At 41.0% G+C, this 21839-nt stretch overlaps 1 protein-coding gene across 1 annotated transcript; it reads left to right on the forward strand.

Moving 5' to 3' along the window:
- Positions 1 to 868: 868 nt before the first annotated feature.
- st6galnac3 (ST6 (alpha-N-acetyl-neuraminyl-2,3-beta-galactosyl-1,3)-N-acetylgalactosaminide alpha-2,6-sialyltransferase 3) lies at positions 869 to 20121 on the forward strand. Its single transcript, XM_089008832.1, has 5 exons — positions 869 to 1036; positions 8977 to 9159; positions 13473 to 13882; positions 15686 to 15793; positions 16216 to 20121. The coding sequence occupies exons 1-5, from the start codon at positions 1019 to 1021 to the stop codon at positions 16403 to 16405; spliced, it is 909 nt and encodes a 302-aa protein (XP_088864958.1). The 5' UTR covers positions 869 to 1018; the 3' UTR covers positions 16406 to 20121.
- Positions 20122 to 21839: the final 1718 nt, after the last annotated feature.

Here is a 21839-nt window from a genome sequence, read left to right on the forward strand (position 1 = left end):
GCCGGTAGATGGCACTGTTACCTATGTGAATACACCTCTTCTTTTCCTTTCGGCTTTTCCCTTCAGGGGTCGCCATAGCGAATCAATGTCCTCCGTCTATCCCGGTTTTGTGCATCCTCTTCTCTCACACCAGCTACCTTCACGTCCTCTTTGCCCACATCCATAAACCTCCTCTTCGGTCTTCCTCTCGGTCTCCTGCCTGGCAGTTCAAGGCTCAGCATCCTTCTCCCGATATAGTCACTCTCCTCTGGACATGTCCAAACCGTCTCAGTCTGGCCTCTCTGACTTTCTCCCCAAAGCCTCTAATATGAGTTGTCCCTCTAATGTACTCATTCCTGATCCTATCCAACGTGGTCACTCCCAGAGAAAACCTCAACATCTTCAGCTCTGCTACCTCCAGCTCTGCTTCCTGTCTTTTCTTCAGTGGCACTGTCTCCAGTTCAAACATCATGGCTGGTCTCACCACTGTTTTATACACTTTTCCTTTCATCCTAGCTGAAAGCCTATCACACATCACACCTGACCACTAACTCTGTGTACATATAAATAAAAAAATATTTGATATAGTGTATTTTTTACACGAGTAATTCGTTTTTCACATTATTTTACATGATTTTTGGTAGATAATTAAGCAACAAAAAAACTAAGGAGCTATTTGGGAGCCAACAGAGCCGAAATTCCCATCACTATTCAACTCTGTTTCGAATTTGGTGTTTCCAGACTGTTTTTCTAAGCCAGGAAATGGACAACACGGTCACGTGACTCGAGCTCACACAAGAGTGGAGCGGGAAGGTGAGCAGGCGGGTCTTTTCGCTGGTGTCGACCAATAGAATCGCAGCGTGGTCTCTGTACGCTTGGGTGGCGGAGGGGGGCGCGGAGAAGACGAAAAACGGTACCAGCCCTGCAGCTGCCGTTCGGCCTGTTTTTCTCTCCCCCCCCTCCACCGAATGTCCCGCGAGTCCCTCCGTGTTGCAGCGGTGCCGCTGACGAGCGTTCAACGAGCAACGTGGAAATAAAGATGACCTGGATGTGGAAGGTGAGCGAGTGAACGGGGGGAGACGGACCGAGCTATAGGAGTGTGAGGGGCGTTGTGTCCAAATCCGTGTGTGTGTGTTTTTTTATTGCCTTGATAGGAACAAAAACAACGCGTGATGGTGATGCACAGCGCGGGCCATGTATGATTCATATCATTTGGCACGGTCCGCTTGGCGCTGCCTCGTTTTTTTCCGGAGGTTTATTTAATATAGCGTGAACGTGGTTGGGCCTGTTGTCATGCTGTGTCGTGATTGTACATGCAGGTGTTTCTGAGTATCACGTGACGCATGTTAGCATCATCTACAAGTCATGGTTATCATCCAGATGAAAATGTTCGAGTGCGAGCTGAGTTTACCGCCTGAATATGAACGTTTCCGAGTCTATTTTTTAATGTGTACTGGCAATGGTGTGTGTTACATACAAAATATGTTGTTCTATTTTGATTTTAACTCCCCGAATGTTTGAGAAAAAGAGGTGCTGATAGTTTTTTTGGTCCCCGAATCGCTATAGTCAGCCTTTGCAGTGCATTGTGGGACTTGTAGTATCATCACTTAGTCCCCGTGTATGATTTTTTTTCTCTCGCTAGCTCAGATATTTACATCCAAAATGTACAAACTAACACAGGTCATGTGTACCCCAAAATCTGTGTGAATGTAAAACTGCAGTTTTTGGTCTGAATGTTGTTTGGTGTTTTGTACTTGGATCAAATGCCTGTTAAAACGAGCTCTATTTTTAGGTGTGGTAAATGTAAGTTACATGTAATAGCGGTTTCGTCTTATTTTTTTTATAGCTTAAAAATATATATACAGTAAAGTCTCGTTATATCGATATCGGATATATCGATAGTCCCGGTTATATCGATACTATTTCTATGCACGCACGGAGAAAATTATATGCAAACAGGGTCGGATATATCGATAGTCCCGGTTATATCGATATTTTTTCGGACTCCCTTGAATATCGATATAACAAGACTTTACTGTAATTGATTATTTTCGAGGCAGCGCATTTATTATTATGTTTAATTGGAATACAAAGAAATTGACACAAAAAAATCCAATTAAAGGAAAAAAAAAGTCTAAATAAAAAGCAACTGCTGATTGCCAAAGTATGTGATGTATTCTGATTGCCCACAATAATCACTGATTTTTGTCCCTGAACTCATTCACTGCCAGACAATGTGCAAAAATGTGTCCACTCCAGTGCCAGGGTTTTTGTCATTGTCATTCGAGTTCCAGGACCCACAGAAGATTGAGTTTTAGGACTATGTAAACATTTAGGTAAGTGTAAGGAACCTTCGACTCTATTCTTTCATCAGAAAAAAAGTTATTTCCTAAATTGATGGGTCTGGAGTTATGTGAGCTTGAAATGAGGGCGGCTGTCCAAAATACAATGCAGTACATCCATATTGGTTTATATAGCACTTTAACAACAGCTGAAGCTGGAACAAGGTGCATGAAAAAACAAAACCCGAACAAATTTGTGAATGGCAGTGAATGAGTTAAAGGCCTTGTTTGTCAGGGAAGTATATGAATGCTAATTTGCTGATAATAATAATAATAATAATAATTTGTGATTGTATTTTATTTATTATCGAACCTATGCTTATCTGTGACTGTAAAGTGTCATTGAAAGCTTTGAAAGGCGCTTAAAATATATTATTATTATTATTATTATTATTATAGCTAGTTTGCAATTGGCACTTTTAGCAAAATGAATTTTGGGTAAAATATGACATGTTATATCGCAGTGTGTGATTTTTATCATCAAAAGTGCATTAACAAACATATAACTTCAGATGATTTCAAAATAAAAGCCAGACATATTTGTTTTGCAGAGCACTAAAAGTGGAAATAACACAGAAACAAGAGGACAGAACACATAAGTGTGTGAACCGAGAGCAGCTCAGAGAGAAGGAATTAGATCCTTTAAATTGTTAGTTGAAGCCAATTTCTTTAGTAACATAAAATTGAGTAACACAAAAAAAAGTCTCAAGTATCCTTACCCGGAAAGTTCTGCCATTTTGTTTTGAAAACCGACATTTGTCCATTTTTAGTGAACTGGGAAAGACTGACTCATCAAAAAGATTTTACACTCGCCAGATGGACGACGCTGTGTCATTGCGTCGCGTCAATCTGATTTGCATTGGTGACACGGAGGTGCTCCCAAAGCCTCGGAAAGTGACCAATCAACAAGCGACCTTGTGTGAACATCCCTTGCCTAAATGGCAAAGTGATTCACTCCAAGGCTTAGCGTCCAATCCGGCTTGATCCCGTCATGTCAAGTGTGGCGATCGCCACCTTGTCTGTGACAAACCGCCGTAATCCCCCACCCCCTTTTACTTTCTCACCGGCTTTTTTGCGCCTTTCCCTCGACTTACTCTGGTGACTGGCTCAACGTGAGCTCTCGACACCCTTGAGGCAAACCTCTGAGCCAGCAGAAAATCCCCTTATCTGATTTGCCGTTGTTCGTTGCGACTGTCTGCGCGATGCAAATACTTTGAACTGAAGCGACTTGAGTGAATTAGCAACTTTTTTTTTTTGTATAGTGATACCTCAGTTTACGAACGCTTTATCTCACGAACTTTTTGCCTTACGAACATTAAATTCACGAGAATATAATCTTGGCATACAAACTAGTTTTTGGCAAACGAACCAAATCACACAGCGCCATGGTGGCTGGCGGACTAGTTTTCTTTGAGTGCAGACGTGGTTTGTTATCCAGTGGAGTACTTTTGCTATTATGGGACCGAAAAAGACCCCACCACAGGCTAGTGTTCAGCCGAAAAAGGACACAAAAGAAAATTACGGTTGAGCAGAAGGAAATCATGGAAAAACACGAACGAGGTGTGCGTTTGTGTGACTTAGCGTCCCAGTACCGGTATGCTAAGTCGACCATTGCTACGTGTGGCCAAGGGTGTTTCTGTGTTGTCTAAGCAACGGTCTCAGGCAATAGAAGAGGTTGAAAAACTTGCGTTGATTTGGATTAACGAAAAGCAGCTAGCAGGGGACAGTGTGAGTGGGGGTATTATCGCTGAGACAAAGATAAATCAAATGACTTTATTATACTGTACAGATTATTTCTTTAATTACAATACAATAGCACATGTATTCTACATAAAATAAAATATATTTTGTGTAGTTTTAAGGCTTATTTAGTAGAAAATTATGTTTTATGGGGACCTGGGAACGGATTATTATCATTTTTAATGGTTTCTTATGGGAAATAAATGTTTGGCAGATGACGTTTTTGCCTTACACACATTTTCTGTGAGCCAATTAAGTTCGAAAGCTGAGGTATCACTGGACATCGATTAAAAAGTTTCTTCAGCCGTCATCTGTACCAAAAATACCAGCAAAATATTTTAGTTTGCTGACGAAGCCTTTTGGATAAGACGCGAAACATCCGACACCTTCAAAGAAGTACAGATGACTGCTGAAGAAACCTTTTCACCGATGGACCACTCCTGTACGACTGAGAGCTTACAAAAAAAATTAAATATGATACGAGAAGCCATAATGTCCTTGTCCAGGGTGACATAAAATACTTGTTGGACTGTGACAATTACATTCCGCACAAAAAATGGTGTCATTGCGGTAATCTGGAATGCCTTTTGCCGGTAGAAATTTGCTGAGTCGTTCATCTTTGTTGCAAAGGCGGATTTTTTGGGGGAACCATTTATTCATTGTTATTATAGAACATAAACGTGGTGTGGTGCGTTTGTGTGTGTGTGTGTGTGTGTGTGTTTTCTAGAATAGAGAGGGACAATATTAATGCTTCATCCTCGGGAGGAAGGATGATGGAGGATTATGTTCCATTAGATGTGAGTTATGCATTAGCCTAATGGCTTCTCACTGAGCTCACATCAAGGTCACACACACACCCGGTCACCTTTTTGTTTTTCAGGGCACATTAAACTCATTTAGGAGCTAGCAGATTAGCGCTTCTTTGACCTAGATTGAAGGATTTTTGCTCTTGTGTCATGAAGAAAAAAAATCATATTAATATCATACATGTTAAGTCTCACGATTTGGACGGGAGACTCCCGATTTTGACCGCGATGCTTTCAATACACACTTTATAAAGGACAGTTCATTTGTAAGGTGAAACAAAAAAAAAATTAAAAACAAACTACATTTTTATACTGATTTATTGTATAAATAAACAATGAAAGCCTTCTAGTGTTTTATTTACTTCTAATGTACACTTTTGCAATGCTCACATTATTTTAATACACACCACAGAGTCGCGAGTATGAAAATTTCCCGATTTATGATTCCTGAAACTAAACAAGTAGGAAATATTGATTTTTAACTCATTCACTGCTAGACGATGGTACTGTACTGTGAGGCAATCACGCCCTCTGTTGGAAGAGGTTTGAAGTGCAACCATCGAACTGTGACGAAGCATTTCCATTTTGATTTTTTTATAATACATTTCATTTATAAGCGCCTTTCAAAACTCTCAAGGTCACTTTACAGTCATTGGATAAGTTTTTCTGTGGGTGAGCAGCGGCGGTCACACGTGTAGTAACTCAAATACAGTAAAGTCTCGTTATATCGATATCGGATATATCGATAGTCCCGGTTATATCGATACTATTTCTATGCACGCACGGAGAAAATTACATGCAAACAGGGTCGGATATATCGATAGTCCCGGTTATATCGATATTTTTTCGGACTCCCTTGAATATCAATATAACGAGACTTTACTGTAGATGGAAAACTAGCTAGCTAGCTAATAGATAGATAGCGAATATATATCAAGCTACATACCTTGTGGCCCCACTGATTGTTCCTACATTCCTGACTAACGATTGGCCTATTACACCCACTCCCCCCGGTATCACCTCATCAGCATAACGACCCTCATCAGCATTGCGAAAGTTGCCTAACCTGTTTTGCCTGAGCAGGCTATTGTATGAACGATCCAAATTGAACCTCACACCACCAGACCGGTTTAATGAAGGATTTTGTTGTTTTATAAGAATCGCCTCTTTCACCCCCCTTTCAAACCATCTATGTTCTTTCGCTAAGATTTTAACCTCATTGTCGTCAAATGAGTGGTTGCTAGCTTTTAGGTGCAAATGTACTGCCGATTGAGGCCCACTAGTATTATCCCTGCGATGTTGATAAAGTCTTTTTTTGAGAATTTGTTGAGTCTCCCCAATGTACTGCTCTTTACAATTTTCATTCTTACAATGTATGGAATAAACTACATTACTTTGTTTTTCATTTGGTAGCCTATCTTTTGGATGCACTAATTTTTGCCTTAACGTGTTTATCGGTTTGAAATAAGTAGGAATTTTATGTTGCCAAAGGACTCTGTAATTTTTCAGAAACTCCTGCAATGTACGGTACTGCTACTCCTCTCCTTTTAGAATCTTGAGAATTATTGGTTTCGTTCGCTATTCTTTCTTTCTGACATTTGTTGAATGACCACTGAGGGTACCCACAGTTAGTGAGTGCTCTCCTGATATGTTTTGACTCCTTTTCTCTACCTTCAGTGCTAGTTGGTATTAGTTTAGCCCTATGCTGGAGGGTTCTGATAACTCCTAGTTTATGTTGTAAAGGGTGGTTAGAGTCAAAAAGTAAGTATTGGTCAGTGTGCGTATCCTTCCTAAAGACTTCTGTTTTTAGCGCTCTGTCCTCTTTTATAATTACTTTACAATCCAAGAAGGCTAGTTGGTTCTCTTGAATGTCCTCACGAGTAAATTTAATGTTGAAGTCTACAGAGTTGAGATGATCTGTGAAGGATTGAATTTCTTGTTTCTTAATTATGACAAAAGTATCGTCCACATATCTAAACCAGTGTCTAGGTTTTGTCCCTGGGAAGGATGTGAGGGCCTGTTTCTCCATCTCTTCCATGTAAAGATTAGCCACTATGGGTGACACTGGTGAGCCCATAGCACAACCATGGATTTGTTTATAAAAATTTTCCCGAAATTGAAAATACGTAGTATTAAGGCAGATTTCTAATAATTGGCAGATGTGATCCGGTTTCAGTTTGGTTCTTTCATGCAGAGAAACATCCGCCAGCAGCCTCGTCCTCACCACTGAGACTGCTGCTGGGGTTGGGACAGATGTCTCTTTACATCTGTCTCTTTACATCTGTCCCAACCCCAGCAGCAGTCTCAGTGGTGAGGACGAGGCTGCTGGCGGATGTTTCTCTGCATGAAAGAACCAAACTGAAACCGGATCACATCTGCCAATTATTAGAAATCTGCCTTAATACTACGTATTTTCAATTTCGGGAAAATTTTTATAAACAAATCCATGGTTGTGCTATGGGCTCACCAGTGTCACCCATAGTGGCTAATCTTTACATGGAAGAGATGGAGAAACAGGCCCTCACATCCTTCCCAGGGACAAAACCTAGACACTGGTTTAGATATGTGGACGATACTTTTGTCATAATTAAGAAACAAGAAATTCAATCCTTCACAGATCATCTCAACTCTGTAGACTTCAACATTAAATTTACTCGTGAGGACATTCAAGAGAACCAACTAGCCTTCTTGGATTGTAAAGTAATTATAAAAGAGGACAGAGCGCTAAAAACAGAAGTCTTTAGGAAGGATACGCACACTGACCAATACTTACTTTTTGACTCTAACCACCCTTTACAACATAAACTAGGAGTTATCAGAACCCTCCAGCATAGGGCTAAACTAATACCAACTAGCACTGAAGGTAGAGAAAAGGAGTCAAAACATATCAGGAGAGCACTCACTAACTGTGGGTACCCTCAGTGGTCATTCAACAAATGTCAGAAATCATAGCTGTGTCCGGCGCCACCAGGTCTGGACATTAGTCAGTGAGCCAGCTAGATAGCTAATAGATAGCCAGATAGATAGATAGCCAGATAGATAGACAACTGGAAAGCTAGATACAGTGATACCTTGGCTTACGAACTTAATTGGTTCCCAGACAGAGTGTGTAAGGTGAAAAGTGTGTATCCCAAAAATTAATTTCCCATAGGAAACCATTAAAATGAGAATAATCTGTTACCAGGTCCCCATAAAAGATAAATTTCTACATTCTAATTTTCTAAGCCTTAAAACTACACAAAATATACATTATTTTATGTATAATAAATGTGCTATGGTATTATAATTAAAGAAATAAACTGTATTGTATAATAAAGTGGTTTTATTTACCTTTGTGATGGTCGTTGATGGCTTGATGGAATGGAGTGGCCGGTTTCATCAGCATTAAACACTTGATGAGGAACGTAACCTTCTTTTTTTACCATCTTCAGGAATGATCCCTTGTAGGTGCTTTATCTGTGATAATTTTATCTAGTTCCTCATCAATTGTGTTCTGTTTAGCTGGGTTGATAGCTTTTTGCATCAAGTGTACAGATGGCTTGTGCGGGTTGTTTGTGGAGCCTGATTGATGGGATATTTTAACCTTGCAGTCTATACTCTGCCTTTGAACTATCAAAGTTGAAACTCTCTCACTGTTATCTGCCTGTCTCTTTAATGTTGAAACCACCCCTGTCACTGCTGCGTTCTTGACCAATCACGTGGCTTTAACCGGAGACTGTGGACGGGGAATAGAGGACAAAGACAGTCGGCTGCCAGTTTGTTGTTAGAAGAACGGGCTCGTTCGCGAACGACACATCACTCATTGAGGCAGCTCCGTGTACGAAAAAAGTTCGTATGCCAAGGTAAAATTTTCATAAATGTAACGTTCGTAAACCGAAAAGTTCGTAAACCACAGGGTTCATAAACCGAGGTATCACTGTAAATAAAAAGCAAGATGGCAACTTTGTGATTTTCATGTTGGAGTAAATGAGCTGAGAGTCAGTGTGGCAGTTATCTTACTTCTCTTTCCTCTCAATTTCATTTCTTTTTCTTTACTTCCTCGCTCTTCCTGTCGCAAAAGAGACATATCATATGCCGTCCAACGTTTTTTCTTTGTTTCTCGCCAACAGAGGAAGTCGGTGATTGCCACCGGCCTGGTAGCGGCAGTGTCGCTCTTCGTAGTGGCCGTCCACCTGGCCGAGAAGCCCTACTTCTCGTGGCAGCCTGCTTTCAGTGGCCACTGGGCACCATCCAAGCAGCCCTACCAAGCGCTCAAACCTCACCCAGGCTATGTCAGCATTCCCAAAATGGAAGTGAGTGGTTTTATTCCTTTTTTTTTTTCGGGGTTGGAAACAGATTTTGGATTGGATTGGATTCACCTTTATCAGTCTCACAGCAGCAAATTAATGAAAGTAAGTGGAAAGGAAAGGATTAATAATAATAATAATAATAATAATAATAATAATAATAATACATTTCATTTATCAGAGCCTTTCAAAACTCTCAAGGTCACTGTACGGTCACAGGATCAGTTTTTCTGTGGGTGAGCAGCGGCAGCCCCATGCGCCAGCGTTCACTCAACCGGGAATAACTCAAATAGATCAAGTTAGCTAGCTAACTAATAGATAGCCAGCTAGCTGGTTAGACAGCTAATCAATCGCAAATAGATAGCAAATAGATAGCTAGCTAGGTAGCCAGCAACGGTGACCCCGTTCAACCGGGAATTGCTCAAATCGATCAAATTAGCTAGCTAGTTAATAATAATAATAATAATTATAAGTAATAAGTAGAAAAGCAAAATACAGGAGCTGCTGTAAAGGCAGCCACTCTTGCGGTACCATCTTGAAGTAAAAAAAATACAAAAACAGACACTCATTCAATCTTGAACACTTTCTGCACCCTCGTTGTTGCATGAAGCAGTTCAGGATGAAAGAGGATATGGTCAAAGTGTCATTTTCACCAGTGGATAAATGACGTCATGGTGAAATGTGCTCATCTGCTAAAAGCTAAATGTTGAAAGCAAACACGAAGCTGTGGCATTCATTGACGAAAAGAGCCTGTCTCACATCTCCTGTACCACATACAGTAAATCCGCTTCAATTCCAAGCCGCGGCAGTTCCACAATCGCATCGGCGGTCTGCGCTGACGCTCCTTTCTCCTCATGGCGGGCTCCTCAAGCACCGACCTTTCCGCTGAACAAAACGGGGCTGTGACAAACGCAAAATCAAAGGAAGAAGGCGCGGTGGCGACATGGTGGTTGAATGCCTCACAGTGCAGAGGTGCAGTGTTCGATTCCGGCTATGGCCTTCCTGTATGGGAGTTTGCATGTTCTCCACATGCCTGTGTGGGGTTTTCTTCAGATACACCGGTTTCCTCCCTCGTGACAAAAAATACGTGGGAGTTTAACTTGAAATTGGTGTGAGTCTGCGTGAATTGTTCGTCTGTCCGCGCTGCGATTGGCTGGTAACCAGTTCAGGGTGTCCCTCGCCTCTCTGGCATAGGCTCCAGCATGCCAACAAACCTCTTGAGGATACAGTCAAGAGGATTAGAAAATGGATCCAACTTTATATTCTGATGCAGTAAACAAAACGGCATGATTTGTCATAGGGGCTTCACGTCGAATGGGCTTGAATGTCATTCATTCTATGACGAAGGTGCATTTGCTTTAATTCATTAAGTCCCCTGATGGGGGGGATTTTGGGGGTGGGTGGTTGTGTGTCTCCGTTTGATGTTTGCTTGTCGCCATTGTGCAACGCTCTGTGATCCCATTCTGCTGCCTTCAAAAGGCTCGCTGCGAGATGCTCCCCCGTGCAATTTATGGAAATTGAAATATCAAAGCGCCTTAATTCCCAGACATTACAAGTCGAGGAGCAGGCAGCCGGGAAAACCAGCCAGGGCTCACTGCGGAAAAAAAGGCCAATTCATGTCAAGATTTGGAATTTATTGCAATGAATTTCCTTTTTTTGCTTTTAATATCAAACAAATCATCCGGGGGATGATTTGGGGGACGTGGCGGGGAAGCAGCTTATTCTCACATCTGTGAAACCACTGCTTTTATTTTGGTAGGATTCCACTTTGCCCTCATCGGGATCTTAAATAGATTTGATAACAATCACCTCTTTGCTTCAAGATGGCGATGGGAGAGTGGCTGGCTTTACAGCAGCTCCTGTATTTGTTTTTTCTACTTCTTCCTTTCCTTTCCTCTTCCTTTCATAACTTTGTTCCGGGTACAGTGAACGCTGGCGCGAATGGCTGCCGCTGCTCACCCGCACAAAAAAAAACTGTGACTGTACAGTGTCCTTGAGAGTTTTGAAAGGCGCTTAGAAATTAAATGTATTATCCATCCATCCATCCATTTTCCGTTCCGCTTATTCCTCATTCGGGTCGCGGGGGGTGCCGGAGCCTTAATCAGTGGCAGTTAAAAGGACTCCCGGAATGACCATACAGTGTCGGGTTATTGTTTGTTTCACCCTGTTAGGTTTGTTTCATCTTGTCATGTTTTACTCATGGGTTTGTTTGCTACTTTGGACTTTTTTGTTCTGATGACTTTGTTTGAGATTTTTGTTCCTGACGACTTTATTGAACATACAGTAAAGTCTCGTTATATCGATATCGGATATATCGATAGTCCCGGATATATCGATACTATTTCTGTGCACGCACGGAGAAAATTACATGCAAACAGCGTCGGATATATCGATAGTCCCGGTTATATCGATATTTTTTCGGACTCCCTTGAATATCGATATAACGAGACTTTACTGTAATTTGTCAGATACAGTGATACCTCGGCTTACGAACGCTTTAGCTCACGAACTTTTCGGCTTACGAACATGGTGCATGGTAGCGCGATGAACATTCAGCCCCGTTTTTATCTTGGAAGGATAAAGTGTAAAGATCGTTGGCTTGAGGGCTCCTCGCAGGCATTTGAAAGTGTAACCGATTGGTAGCCATCATGTTCTTACAGCCACTTGACGACGTTACCGCACCTCGGTTCTGCGTCTTAACCTCTCGGGGCCCATCTAATTAACATACTCGCTGACGGGGATATTTTACAGCGCTCTTAAAACCTAGATAAGTTATGACGACATCCATATATTTAATAGGCTCTTTCATACGCTTCCTTGGCCAAAAACATCCCTATAATATTGTCATTGCGCTCATATTAGAAGAGAGTAAAAGTGGAGTGTCTGTATGATTATGTTGGAGTACAGTATTACCTTACAAAGTGGTCCGGACAACGTCTGAAATCGCATTTTAGCATTCGTTAGCATAAAATGTAAAAAGAGATGTTAATCACTGTCGAATAAAACTACTCTCTCTTGAAAGACCCCTTCTGGCCGAGGCAACAGGAAGTTAGTCATTACCTTTTTACACAACTATAAAAAACATTAAATCGGAGAAGCTCGTCAAGCGTATAGTAGATAGCTTAAAATGCTAACATAGCAGTTTCCTTGGTCTCAATGTACTCCACAGCAGATGTACCATTCATTAAAAATCCAAATGAAGTGCTTTGTTGACAAAAATTGGGATGACCAAATTTGATCAGGTTCTTATCAAAAGGAACAAAACAGGAAGGCGATGCTTACGCTAGTATGTTGGCGCACTAACATGGTAGGTAAATTTGGAACAGCTTTAGATTATATTCAAAACTGCACTCTTTGGCATTTGACTCCGTATTATTCAGATTTGATCTTAGTTGCGGCTTTCTACTATCTTTGTGACTGCTTTATTTCCTGTATATGATAGTTGTCTATGATAAGCACTTTGTTACAGCTTCAGCTGTTGTTTAAGCTAGCTAACTTTCTATCTATTTGAGTTATTCCGGGTTGAGTGAAAGCTGACGCGTGGGGCTGCCGCTGCTCACCCACAGAAAAACTTATCCTGTGACTGAAAAGTGACCTTGAGAGTTTTGAAAGGCGCTTATAAATGAAATGGATTATTATTATTATTACTAAGCGTTATATCGATTTAGCTATCTTGCTAGCTATATAGATAGCTATCTATTAGCTAGCTGGCTTTCTATCTATTTGAGTTACTTCTGGGTTGAGTGAACATTGGCGCGTGTGGCTGTCGCTGCTCACCCACAGAAAAACATATCCTGTGACTGTGAAGTGACCTTGGTAATTTTGAAATGCGCTTATAAATTAAATATATTATTATTATTATTATTATTATTATTATTATTATTATATAAATATATATGTATAGATTAGATTAGATTAGATTAGCCTTTATTAGTCTCACGGTAAAGATATTTACATTTCACAGCAGCAACGTTATGAAAGAAAGAGGAGAGGAAAGGAAGGAGTAAAAAAAACAAAATACAGGAGCTGCTGTAAAGACAGCCACTCTGGCAGAGCCATCTTGAAGTCAAAACAACATAAAATAGAATACAATAGATTCTGACAGAAACACTTAAACCTCAGTTTCGAATAACAGAGCAAATATAGGAAATAGAAACCCACCAAAATAAAATCTGATGGATTTAAAAAAGAGCCAAACAAAAGATCTTTGTTCACAAAATGTCAGTGTGGAAAAAAAAATCTGTGAGACGCTAATTTTGGCTAATTTTGTCCTGTTTTTTTTTTTTTTGTTTGTTTTTTTGTCTTGTTTACCACGACAGCCCCTGAAGCTAAAGTGCGAGCTGTGTAGCGTGGTATCCAGTTCGGGCCAGATGCTTGGCCAGGCGGCTGGAGCCCTCATCGACCGCTCGCCGTGCATCTGGCGCATGAACAACGCTCCCACGCGGGGGTTCGAACGCGACGTTGGTCGGCGTACCACGCTGCGGGTGGTGTCGCACACCAGCGTGCCGCTGTTGCTGCAGAGGCCGCAGTACTTTTTCGGCCTAAACAACGACACGGTGTACGTGGTGTGGGGACCGCTGCGCAACATGCGTAGCGACGGCAAGGGATTGGTCTACAACATGTTGCGGCAGGCGGCCGATAACTACCCGCACGCTCGCATCTACGCCACCACCGATGACAGGATGAAGTACTGCGACATGGTCTTTAAGAAGGAGACGGGAAAGGACAGGTGAGTCAAAATGGCGGTCAGGCACAAACAAAATGGAGGCTAGAAATCCTTATGCGCAAAGCATAGATTTCAAAAAGTTCTTCTGATGTGCAGTTTTTATCAGTATCATCCAGTAAATGCTAATATTTTGAGATGCGATAAGTTTTATTATCTATTTGCTATCTATTAGCTATCTGGCTGGCTAGGTGGCTATCTATTAGCTATATTGCGATCTATCGATTAGCTATCCAGCTGGCTACATGGCTATCTAGCTGGCTATGTATTAGCTATATTGCTATCTAGCTAGCTATCTATTAGCTAGCTAGATAGCATGTTATAGGTTTGTAGTTAAATTTTTATTTTAAAAATGAATAACTGACTTTCAGCTCATCTTCTCTAACATGAAAATCACAAAGTTGTTGCCATCTTGCTTTTTATTTATCTAGCTATCCAGCTGTCTATGTATGTAGCTAGCTAGGTATCTATTTGCTATCTATTAGCTATCTAGCTGGCTATCTATTATCTATATAGCTATTTAGCTATCTAGCTAGCTAGCTATTAGCTATCTACTAGCTTTCTATCTATTTGAGTTACTTGCGGGTTTAGTGAACACTGTCGAGAGTGGCTGCCGCTGCGCATTCATAGAAAAACTTACCGTGTGACTGTGAAGTAACCTTGAGAGTTTTGAAAGGCTTATAAATTAAATGCATTATTATTATGATGATGATGATGATTATTATTATTACAGTGGGGCATTGGCTTACAAACTTAATTGGTTCCCAGACAGAGTGTGTAAGGCAAAGTGTGTATCCCAAAAATTAATTTCCCATAGGAAACCATTAAAATGAGAATAATCCGTTCCCAGGTCTGCATAAAATATAATTTTCAACTAAATACGCCTTAAAACTACACACAACATACCTTATTCTATGTATAATAAATGTGCTATTGTATTGTAAATTAAATGTATTATTATGATGATGATTATTATTATTGTTCACTTTTTATTTTGGAGAAATTCCTATTTCACAGCAGCAAAGTGATGAAAGAAAGTGAAAAGGAAAAAGAATAATCAGAAAAACTAAATCTTACAGGTATTTTTGCCTTTGGTCAGAACATCTGTTTCTCGCTTCTGAGCTCCGCGGTTGGAATCTTGCCGTTTGACAGGACACACATACAGACACACAGATACCACAAGATGACGCTAAAGCATTCGTTATATATTAACCAGGGATTTTCCCATGAAAAGTGTCTGACCGGTCAGATAAAAGCGTACTACGGCATATGAAACATTATTGCACATTTTCGCGTTCTGCATTGAGCTCGCAATGACATTGTTTTTAAATGAATAAATGATCTTGCAACAAATGTATCAAGCCAAACGTCTCTGTAAGTTCTCTGTAGTACTGGAGTTGTCCATCGAGCCGTCATCTGTACTTCTTTGAAGGTGTCAGACGTTTCGCTCTTCATCCGAAGAGCTTCGTCAGCTAACTAAAATTTTGCTGGTAGCACTGGCCCTTTATATATGCTATATATTGCTTGTTCTGCAGCCAAAATTGGGCCGGTCCCAAGCCCAGATAAATACAGAGGGTTGCGTCATGAAAGGGTATCCAACGTAAAAACTTGGCCAAAACAAACATGCCAATCAAACCTTTGAAGATGGAGGATACTGATTTGCTGTTGAGACCCATGAGAGGAAAAGCCGAAATGAAAAGAAGCGTCATGGAATTTCACAAGTTGGATTTGCTTTCGCGGGCCGAATAATATGATGCGGTGGGCCAAATTTGGCCCCCGGGCCTTGACTTAGACACCTGTGCTTTACAGGATGCAGTCGGGGTCATACCTGAGCACAGGCTGGTTCACGCTCATGCTCGCCATGGACATGTGCAAAGAAATTCACGTCTACGGCATGATCAACGACACCTCTTGCAAGTGAGAAACCGCCTCTCTCCACTCTATGTATCAATGTGGAATTGTCGCGGCTTGGAATTGAAGCGGATTTCCGCGGGACAGGAGATGTGAGACAATCTCTGGATGCTACAGCTTCATGTTTGCTTTCAACATTTAGCTTGTAGCAGACGTGCACATTTCACCATGGCGTCCCTGATCCACTGGTGAAAAGGACGCTTTGATCCTTTCCTCTTTACAACAAAGAGGGTGCAGAAAAGCGCCTAAGATTGAATGACTGTCTGTGTCTTTTGTTTTGTGTTACGTTATTTGTTATTTTTGTTGTTGTTTTGACTTCAAGATGGCGCCGCGAGAGTGTCTGCCTTTACAGCAGCTCCTGTATTTTGTTGTTCTACTTCTTCCTTTCCTTTCCTATTACTTTCACCAATTCTGCTCCCCGTCCGCAGGACCGAAGGCTACCGCAAAGTCCCCTACCACTATTACGAGGCGGGCAACCGGGACGAGTGCGCAGAGTACCAGCTGCACGAGAGCGCCCCCTATGGAGGGCACCGCTTCATCACAGAGAAGAGCGTGTTCGCCAAATGGGCCAAAAACCACGCCATCAAGTTCTTCAACCCAACCTGGCAGCTGTCGTGACGCTCCAAAATGCTTTTTCAGCACGTCATCCATTTTGGGTTTTTTATTATTTTGCTTGTTTGGCTAGACGGCGACGAATAGCGGGCGATTCTTGTCTTTGATGACATACAGCCTTTTTTTGACATTACAGGACTGACCCTAAAGGGAAAAAAAACCTGTTGTGGTCACTGCAGGTTCATTCTGTTTGGCCTCAGAATCGAGAGTTCAACCAAAGGCACTCCAAACTGTCACCGAAGCATTCACGGATGTTAGCATGTTTTTTTTTTTAACGGTACAAGTGACAAAGCAGTCCAGTAAAGACTTCAATTCTCACTTGTTCTTGGTCTGACTGGTTCAGAATCAAGCATTTGCTTTGAATGAGCCACAAATGAAGGCAGAGGGTGAAAAATTAACCACTTCAAACCCTCCTTAGCATTTGAGGGCGTTAGCATTTCTGTTTTATTTAGCAGCGCTAGTCACACAAAAGTCAATTGGAAGGTTAAAACTGAAGGAAGAAACACTCCAGTCACGAGTTAGCTGCTTTTGTAGATACAAACTGCAAATAGAGGCGATTCCTGGCCGAGGAACAGGCAACCTGGTCAGAATCGAGTACCCACTTTTGACCGAAGACCAATCGAAGGAAAGCAGAGAAGACGTCGGCCCTGGTTATGATCACGGAAGGCTCTCGGGAATCAAAAACGAGTCACAACTGAAGGCATTAGGAGAAATGTTTGGCACCACACTCCGGTTGTAGAACCTCTGAAAGTCCTCAAGGATGTTATTTTGTGATTAAACCGTCAGGCGCTTGTTGTTTCCAAAGTCGGTCTGTCACTCAAGTCAAAACCAAAGGCAGAAATTGTTCCCGTGACAGCTTGCTCACTTCGTCACTGCGTATTTAAAGGACAACTCCGCACAAGTTTTGTCCATAATTTGTAAAATCACTTCAAATGACTTCTACTGAGCGTATTTTACAACGATTCCACCGCATATCGCTATATTTTACGTTTTAAGACTCGCGCTGAATATTCAGGAAGTCTTGTTTTCGAGTTGGTGACGATTCCTGACGTGATGTCACGTCAGGAACGCCCCTGACCGAGAAAGCGACACACAATGCGTTGTGGGTACTTTGTTTGATCTGAAAACTTCGTGTTGAGAAGGAAAACACATAAATAACGCGATGGTGAATCGTTGTGTGTTGCACCAAGACTACTATTTGATACTAGTTGACACATATTCCCAGCAGACAAATCAGCCCATTTCCAACGGAGCTTGGGCGCCATCTTGTGCTTTTTCTGGGACGCTACATTGCAGTCCAGACGCCTCAAAATGAGACGGAAGGACTTCTTTAATCGATTGCAAACATTTATGCTTTCCTCTTCAGAACTATTTGAATCATATTCATAACTGGATGAGGAACAAGAAAGCCATTGTTTTGATTCTCGAGCAAGGCAAGACGTCCTGGTCATTTTGAAGTAGTTTTGGGACACTAATTCATTTTTATTGGTGTTTTGCATTTGACTAAAAATATCAGCCTGTGTGTTTTGGGTATTTTAAATGCTATAAAACGATTTTCTGATGTCAGTTAGCAAACAAAAAAATGCTGTCGGTTGTCCTTCAAAAGGAAGAAGCGTCAAACGAGTAGTGGGAGTTAAATATCTCCTGCGTCTTAACTTGCAACCGAAGGCAAATATGCATTTGTTTGCTATGTAAACCCTCACGATGTCTTGGAAGCTGTCAACCATTGTATTTATTTTGCTAGCTCCACGTGTTCCCTTGTAAATTTATTCTGCCGAGATCCGTGCAGTAGGACTTTGATGAGGTTACACTACTTTGTAAAGTCGGACCTCTTTTTCTTCAAGTCTCACTACTTTAGACTCCAAGCTCATTTTTTTCCTCCAGTTTTGACCCAATCGGCTTCACTGTAGCAGAGTGAGAATAATCGCAATCGCTCAATGCTTTCATTTCGATCGCAATCACTTTCTTTAAACCACCGCGTTTCCTCAAATAGTAGCATCAGGTGCGTCGTGGCTTCTCATAAATAAACGCCATCTTCAAATAAAAACACGGTAAAATGCTTCGCTTGTTTAAACTCAGTTGCTAACCAAAATAGCAGCACATAAAGCAGGGGTGGCAAACTTTTTTTTTTTTTGTCGCGGACCGCGTTGTAGTATCAGTTTCTCCTCGGGGGGCCGTTCTGAATTTGGGGAAGCCATTAGAATGTTTAATCCCCTCCACATATTACATAGAGCGCACAATAAATTAACTCCTTCACTGCCAGACGGTGTGCAAATGTGTCCACTCCAGTGCCAGGGTTTTTGTCATTTTCACTCAAATTGCAGGACATACACAATATTGAGTATTAGGAATACATAAACATTCAATGGAGTGTAAGGAACCTTAGAATTTCTTCTTTAAACAGAAAAAAAGAGTTAATTTCTAAGCTATATGGGTCTCGTGTTATCTGAGCTTGAAGTGGGGGTCGGCTGTAAAAAAGTCCTGAACTAGTTTTCAAATCTGAAGTCAAAAATAATGACTGTTATTATGGTTTACATAGGACAATTTGAAATTTTGGTTCGGACTTTAGCAAGCGTCATGGAATTTGACATGTTTGATTGGCTTTCGCGCACCGAATAAAATGATGTGACGGACCAGATTTGGCCCGCGGGCCTTGACTTTGACACCTGTGACAAATAGAGTCTCAAATGAACACGGAGACTTAGTCTTATGTCACATTATTAAACATGGTCTTAAATTATACAGAGATTGGGTGACATTTAGAACATAAACCGAGTCTCCGCGATGTCGTTTGTGGCAATTAATATTTAATGTTGCGAGGCCACTTTTTTGTTCCACCTCGTTTTCCCTTTCCTAAAATATACAGTGTGCTCTTATAGTGTGCCGTCTTTTTAGCCTTCAAGTAGACTCAAATCTGCCACCATTTTGTGTGCGTCCTCCATATTAGTCCTAATTTGCCAATTCAGCGGGAACAAATGTAGCAGACGGATGTTTAGCAAGCTAGCTTGCTAGCTACAAAGCATGTCGCGACATTCAGTGTAGAAACATTTCCTGTTGCCACTTTCAAGCAGAAATCTTGTCAAAGTAATGACACTTTGTATCTTTGGCACATAAACTAGAGAAAAATATTACTATCCTTGTGACACAGGTTCGATTTCCACAACGCTACGAGTCACTGTGAACGGGCAACAGGCAGCATGGCGTTTATTTACCACTTTTTTTTCCCTAAAGGAGGGACAGGAGGAATTTGATGATGTCATCATGCATGTTTACCTCAAAGGTGGACACACGCATACAAACACAAAAACACACACTGTGATTGTGCAGTCAACCGGCAGCTCTCAGATCAGTTTACAATGCAATTGAGTTGATTTTATGAGATTTCGCTTCGACGCTTTTGTCTTCTGTCGTGAAATCCAACAGTACAAATTCAGCCTCTACGAAAATACTCCTCTTTGAACAGGATGTTTATTCATATTGTGGGTTTTGCACTGTGTCATACTGACAGTTACTAAGGGGGGGGGGACATTCGCTAGAGATAAAAGATCATATTATGTTTCAGGTCAAAGTGTCCTTGTTAGCACGTCCTTGCGCGCTTGTGCGTGTGATATTGAATGTAAACCAATTGCTGAAATATGAACCTACAGAATTTTTAAGCGGTGCAAGATTATCATCAACATTGTTTTTATCAGGATTAAAAAATAAATAAATAAACAGCTCCACTTTGTCATTTGCTTTGGAATTTTATTTTATTTTTCTCAATTGAACGTGAATGTATTTTTTTTTTTTTTTTTTTTTTTTTTTTTTCATTAAAAGCAGCGAAAAGCACGTGAGCTCAGAAAAGTGGTTACGGCTGTGTTTATTTGTTCTCAATGGCTGTCATGCTATTCATGTTATTGTTGTTCGTCCTTACAAAAAAGAGACAAGCCGTCTTCATATGCTATACGTCTGTAACTGGTTGTCCAAACGGCTGACAAAGCCTTACTGATGGTTCACTGAGGGTACATCACTTGGCCAAGAGAGTTGCTCTGTTAGCATTCTTAGTATTAATCATACATTTCATTTATAAGCGCCTTTCAATACTCTCAAGGTTACGTTGCACTCACTGGATATGTTTTTCTGTGGGTGAGCAGCGGCGGCCACATGGCGCCAGCGTTCGCTCAACCTTGACGTAACTCAAATATATAGAAAGCTGGCCAGCTAGCTAATCGAGAGCTAGCTATATAGCTAATAGATCATTAATCGAGAGCTAGCTGGATAGCTATATAGCTAATAGATAGCCAGCTAAATCGCTAATAGATAGACAGGTAGATAGCTAATAGATAGCAAATAGATACCTAGCTAGAGAGCTAGCTAGCTAACTAGATAGACAGCTGTATAGCTAGATAAACAAAAAGAAAGATGGCAACTTTGTGATTTTCATGTTGGAGTAGATGAGCTGAAAGTCAGTCCGGGAGTTATTCATTTTTAAAATATTTAACTACAAACCATGCGAAAGTAATAATAATAAAATAATAATAATTAATAATACATTTCATTTATAAGCGCCTTTCAAAATTCTCAAGGTCACTTCACAGTCACATGATAAGTTTTTTCTGTGGTTGAGCAGCGGCAGCCACACGCGCAATAGATAGAAAGCTAGCTAGCTAATAGATCACTAATCGAGAGCTAGCTATATAGCTATAGATCGATAATCGAGAGCTAGCTACATAGCTAATAGATAGCCAGCGAGATAGCTAATAGATAGCAAGAGAGAGCAAGCTATCTAGCTAGCTAGATGGATAGACAGCTGGATAGCGAGATAAATAAAAAGCAAACATCTAACTACTAACCTATAACATGCAACAAATTACAGTAATAGTAGTAATATAATAATAATAATACATTTATAAGCACCTTTCAAAACTCCCAAGGACACTTTACGTCCCCATTTATGAGCTTTCTTTTAAATGACAAATTAAAAATATGCACATAAGCCCCTTATTTAGTCAAACCGTCCACATGCCTCTCCAGTTCATCTTTTTCACCGCATTTGGCTTCATCTTTCAACTCAGATGCCATCGCGAGACACGCTAACTTTTAGAGGCCGTTGGACTTGCAAGCACAAAATGACTTTTAAAGGACAACCGATGTCTTGTTGTGTCCATAATTTGTAAAATGGCTTCAAATGACTCCGACTGAGCGTATTTTAATAAGATTCCACCGCATATAGCTATATTTTACGTTTTAAGACTCGCTCTGACTATTCAGGAAGTCTTGTTTTGGAGTTGGTGACGAGTCCGTACGTGACGTCACGAAAGGACCGCCCCCTGACCGAAAAAAGACACATTGTAGCAGTCCTTCCATCATGTCAATGTATTTTGCTGTACATGTTTGGTCTGAGAACCGTGTTGCACCCAAAAGCCGCCGGAAGAGGGCATCCAAGCTCCATATAAGGAAT

Source organism: Hippocampus bargibanti, linkage group LG11 (genome assembly GCF_051943395.1).
Source record: "Hippocampus bargibanti isolate YZ-2025 linkage group LG11, ASM5194339v1, whole genome shotgun sequence".
NCBI lineage: Eukaryota > Metazoa > Chordata > Actinopteri > Syngnathiformes > Syngnathidae > Hippocampus > Hippocampus bargibanti.